At 34.9% G+C, this 6,000-nt stretch overlaps 1 protein-coding gene across 1 annotated transcript in view; it reads right to left on the bottom strand.

Moving 5' to 3' along the window:
• L3MBTL3 (L3MBTL histone methyl-lysine binding protein 3) overlaps nucleotides 1-6,000 on the bottom strand; it is a 165,014-nt gene that overhangs the window by 22,647 nt on the left and 136,367 nt on the right. The window contains exon 20 of the mRNA XM_044675430.1: nucleotides 1,329-1,414. Within this exon, the coding sequence (XP_044531365.1) occupies nucleotides 1,329-1,414 (86 nt within the window). The remainder of the gene's footprint in view (nucleotides 1-1,328; nucleotides 1,415-6,000) is intronic.

Below are 6,000 nucleotides of genomic sequence, written 5' to 3'. Positions count from 1 at the left end.
ATGTATATATATATATATATATATATATATATATATATATATATATACACATATATATATATATATATATATATATATATATATATATATATAGTGAATTAGGAAATTCTATTATATGTGAATAGCTTACATTTTTATCTTAGCATTTATTATATGGTAAAAAAAAAGTTTAGCTCTTTAAATACGCCGAATGTGATCTGGAAGAATAAACAAGCCTTCAGGATGGAGCAATTTTCTGCCCACTTAAATGATCAGACACAACAAGTACCAATAAGATGTTGATAACTATGTGGGAGATGATTGTTAAGTTAAATTTTAAATTTGCTTAACTATAATCAGATAAAAAAACACAAAAGCATCATTTATGGAACAAATCATTTACATGAGAGCAGGGATATTAAAAACCATTCTTGTTTCTTGTATAATTGAAAAATAAAAATGCATATGCAAAGTCAAGTACCCAACAAGCACTTAGGCAAATGTAAACTACATAATCAGACAGATGCATTATTAAAAAAGCCCAAGAATTGCATAATCAGATATAAATTATATATGGAATCCATATTACTAACATTTTCCAATCTGATTAAAAATGAAACAATTTAAAAGTTAAAGGTCTTTAAATTGGATCCAGCATAATTTGAAATGTAAAATGAGGTATAGAATCAATGATCAATGAATGCGTCAATCACTCAAGAGATTTCTTTTAATGAAGTGAAACTTACATTAAGTTTGAACTGATATTCTGCTTTTGTTTTAAAGAGAAAACATTTAAGGTGAGTTCTGAAAATATAGATGAAGATACAACAGGAAGATCCCTATATAATACTGGCTGTAATAGGGTAAAGGGCTAATCACATTATATTGCTCTCTAAAGTTATAGCAAGTTAATTTTTTTTTTTAACCCTTGTACTTCGGTGTATTGTCTCATAGGTGGAAGACTGGTAAGGGTGGGCAATGGGGGTCAAGTGACTTGCCCAGGGTCACACAGCTGGGAAGTGGCTGAGGCCGGGTTTGAACCTAGGACCTCCCGTCTCTAGGCCTGACTCTCACTCCACTGAGCTACCCAGCTGCCCCGCAAGTTAATTTTATAAGTGTAGTCAGTGGGTATGATCTGGCCCATAATAAAATTAAATGTGTGCAATGAAGTATCACAAATATACTTTATGTGTAACTAATTACTGACTTTTATAATCTACAAAGGAACCAAACTGATTTTATGTTTAATTTTGGAAATAATATTAGAAATCCAGTTTTACTATTTGGGAAGACTGACATAAAATCAGTGTCCTGGAAATAGGTCAAGAATATAAGAATGCCATAGTTACCTTTGGTTTGATTTGGAGTTCTCACTTCACTTTTTATCCCTTCTTCGCATTCTTCCTTGATAGGCTTCTCTTCAATTTGCTGATCTCTGATAAAAAGAGGTGTTTCATTGATTTAATATAATTAATAAAATATTGTGAATATTTATTTGCAGCACCATTTCACATTTTGTCATATTGCAGGGGGGAAAAATCATAAAGAAACTACAAAACAGCTCCAGCAAAGGTGCTCAATAAATTCTACATAACGCAAATGGTAACATCGAGGTACTAGACAACTCTATTTTTCCTCAAAGACACACTTCATTTACTTTTTAAAAAAAGTTGCCAATTTTCTTTTTATTGTTTCTAAAGGTAGATAGATAGTCCAGTTTTTCATTTCATCTACAAACAGGATAATTTTGTGTATGTGTAATTTCATTCATCTTGTACTACTAGGATACACTTTGGAATTGATTCCTAAGGTTTGGAGGTTTAGTCATAGATTGGTATTGGGCCCAATGGGTGTACAACAATTTAGGCCTAGATCAATGTCACTTCATCTTTAATCTACTTGATTCCAGGAGATAGTCTTAGCTTAAAAAAGGAAACATGCGTCATTTCATTTTTAATATATAGGATCCATCTCTTGTTTAGGGATAACCAAGCATTGCTCCAAAATGGGAGTAGAATTCCTGAGTCTATGCCTTTTCAAAGACCTTTACCCTAAAGTAAGAGTCAAAAATCAGTTATATATATATATATATATATATATATAATTATTTTAAATGTCTGATATTGCAATTTTTTCTACTAAATCCTTCTAAGATCAGGTAAAATTCTTTGACTTTTAAATCTTCCTCCTCTGAATTTTTCTGACATAAAAAATAATGATACAAATCTATACAATTTAATACCTTATCATACCATACTCTACCTTCCATTATTAGTTTTTTGTTATATTAGTGTGCCAGGCATTGTGCTAGGCACTAGGACTGCAAATACAAAAGTTAAGACAGTCTGTGTCCATAAGGAGTTTATTCCAAATAGGGCATAAAAACAAATATAGGGAAGTGATGGCCAGGAAAGGTCATTTTGGTCTAGGGCCATCATAGGGGTTGTGAATAAAGCCATAGGGAAGCATACTGTAACTCCTGCTCCAGTAGCAATGATAAGAAGTGGTTTGATTGCTATTCTCACAGCAAGATCAAAAGGACAGATAATACTTCTACTATTTTTAATTAATTTAAAAACATTTAATTTATTTAATTAAATTAAAATTTAATTAATTTAAAAATATTTTTAAATGTGATTAAAAAATTTAGGAAAAAAAGTCATGTTCTGAAAAGACTCTGTAGTTCTGTTTACAAAGGTATTTATTTTATTCTGGACTTCTGACTATAGTAGCAAGACAAAGCACTTACAACACAGTGCTAAGCACACATTAAATACTCAAGAAAATGTTACTATTTCCTACAAGGATACTTTTTGGCAAGAACTTCAATCATCTGAGGTTAAGTTTTTCAGGTGAGCTCCAACTGCTACAATTTCAAAATATACCTATATTTAATTGGACTGATTTAACTGTCATTTTAAGTCAGTCAGAAAAAAAATTAATTTGATCATAAGGGATAAGAAGTGAAAAGCTAACTTATGATTAACTATTGAATTACTTGATGATTAAAAAACTCTTTTCTGAGTCACCTAATATTTTATATTATTAAATATAGCAGCAGGTAGAGTCATACCCCTGATCTTAGCCTTTTAGCCTTTTCTCTCTCTTTCTCTGCCTCCTTCCTCAACCTCCAATTTATCCTCACTGAGACTTCTCATCCTTCCAATACTTGTAGCTTTCAGTCTAGCATCCCTAGTCTGGCTTTGTTTTCTTCCCTTTGCACTGTACAATTAGTAATGCGTCTTCTGCCATAATCCCCACCTTGAGTCCTTTGTTCCCTTGCTCCACTGTTTATGCCCTCCCCATCATTAACTGCACCTCTAGCTTCTGACTACTCTGCTCACAGTCCTGGGCTGCAGTGCCTTCCTTAAAAGGGAGGCACAGTTGTGGGGCAGAGAAGAGTGCTGAGGGTCCCTCAAAGAAGAGAACACAAGTTTGGAGAGCAGTGACCACGCCCTCCTTAAATCATAAACATCTTGAAAGAACTGAAAACTTATAGATCCAAAAAAACTAATTCTGAAACTAGCAGCACAAAAAATATGGGGAAAATTTTTGCATCAAGTCTCTCTGATAAAGGATTCATTTCTCAAATATATAGAGAACTAAGTCAAATTTATAAGAATGAAAGTAATTTCCTAGTTGATGAAGAGAGTGACCCTTCCTCATTGGGAAAAGAACCCAACCTTAACATAAAAGTAAAAGTCAAGAAGTGGGCTGTGAAAACCCCTCAAAAACAACCTAATCAAGAAAGTGTGAGGGTGTAAGGGATGACTAAGACAAACTCAAAAGGAGGCAATGAAATCAAAACAGCTACATGCAAAGCCTCAGAGAAAATGTGAATTGGACACAAGCCAAAGACTTCCTAGAAGAGCTCAAAGATAATTTTTTAAATTAAATAAGGGGCAGAGCTAATAGAATAAAAATGACAATTCTATCTAAATTAATTTACAGAACCAACAACCAAAAATTATTTTATAGAGCTAGAAAAAATCTTAACAAAATTTATCTGGAAAAATAAAAGGTCAAGAAAATTATGGGAATCAATAAGAACAACAAAAATTGAAGGTTGCCATGCTGTCCCAGATCTCAAACTCTATTACAAAATAGCAATCATCTAAACAATGTCACAGTGGCTAAAAATAAAATGGTAGATTATGGGAATAGATTACACTTATTGATAAATCCAAAGATCCAAATTTTGGGGACAAGAATTAACTATTTGACAAAAATGACAAACTATTGGCAGAAACTAGATGTAGATCAGTATTTCACACTGTATATACCAAGACAAGGTCAAAATTGGCACATGATATAGACATAAAGGATGATATTATAAGCAAATAAGGGTAGCATGGAATATCTTGCCTACAATATTTATGGATAACAGAAGGATTCATGACCAATGTTATAGGAATATAGGGTACAAGGGAGATATAGATATATAATGATGGTGGTGATATGTATCTATCTACGGTCTCCTTAGCTGCAGTTGGTGGGAGGAACACCTATTCCTGTCATCCTGACTGTTGCTATAAGTTATCCCCTTCTCTCTAACAGCTGCCCAAGTAAGGACCCTCGAGAGGTTAGATAGATGGGTAACTTTTCCAGGTCCAACCTGGGGTTGGATAAACTAGTATTGGGCTATTGATCTGCCTCGGATAACGTTCAGGATCTAACTGCGTTTGACTCCCTTCCCAAGGGCCATGATAGAAAGACCACTCAGGAAGGTACTTGTTGTTGAACACTATCTATAAGTAGGGAAAGGATAACAAGGTCAAGGATTGGGGACTAGAAACCCTATTGATCTATTATCTATAGACTAATTAGCAATCAGGTCTAGAGGCTATTGATCAGGTGGAGGCTGGAGATTTCACCTCTCCCTCTATCTCAGGCTGGATCTGGCCACAGCCAAGCCAGAGAATAGGGAGGCTATTGCTGCAGATGTATTGATGGTTTTTATTCTCTCAGCTCTCTTATTCACTAGCTCTCAGTCCATCAGGAAATAGATTCAGGTTTATTACTACTCTCTTCTTCTTAAACCTCACAGCAACCCTTCACCACCCTTCAAACCACCCTTTCAGCCACCCACTGCCCAGATTGAAGCACAGAGGTTGGCAGAGATCTGTGATCTCCAGTTCTCAGCCTCTGAGTCCAGAGACTTCAGAAACCAGAGACTTCTCAGTCCACAGACTTCCCTCCAAAGTGGCTGTGAGGAGTATTTACAGGGTGAGGCCAACCAACGTTTGCCCCTGGCTCATGGCACCTGGGAACATTCTGCGTCTCTCAACTGCCATCCCTGTCAGTCAAGATGGCATCCATCTCTTCCCAGATTATTGAATATAACACCAAACAGGACAGAGAAGGTCACAGGAAAGAAAACCGATAAATTTGATTAGATTACATTACAAGGAAAGCAGGGAAATGGGGGGAAAATTTTACACCGTTTCTCTAATAAAGGTCTCATTTCTCAAATACATAGAAAACCAAGTCAAATTTATAAGAATGCAAGCCACTTCTCAGTTGATAAATGGCCAAAGATTATAAAACTTTTAGAAGAAGAAATCAAAGCTTATCTTTATAGGAAAAAATGCTCTTAATCATCATTATTTTTTAAGCCCATACCTTCTGTTTTAGAATGAATATGAAATACTGGTTCCTCCAAAGCAAAAGAGTAGTAAGCACTGGCAACTAGGGTAAGTGACTTGCCCAGAGTTAGATAGTGATGAAGTATCTGAGGTCATAACTGAACCTGAGACTTCCTGATTCTAGGCCCAATTCTCTATCCCCTGAGCCACCTAGCTTACCCTCTAAACCATTATTTATTAGATAAAAGCAAATTAAACTATTGTGAGGTACCACCTTAAGCCAATCTGATTGGCTAATGTGATAGAAAAGGAAAATAACAAATGTTGGAAGGGATGTGGAAAAAACCAAGATACTAAGGCACTGTTAGTAAAACTATGAGCTGATAGGCAACCAATCTGGAGAACATTTTGGAAGTATGCCCAAAGGTGTAAAAAA

The sequence above is a fragment of the Gracilinanus agilis genome, chromosome 4, assembly GCF_016433145.1.
Source record: "Gracilinanus agilis isolate LMUSP501 chromosome 4, AgileGrace, whole genome shotgun sequence".
In the NCBI taxonomy this organism is placed as follows: Eukaryota; Metazoa; Chordata; class Mammalia; order Didelphimorphia; family Didelphidae; genus Gracilinanus; species Gracilinanus agilis.
Note: the sequence above shows the minus strand (reverse complement) of the source record. Positions and strands in the feature narration are given on the sequence as shown.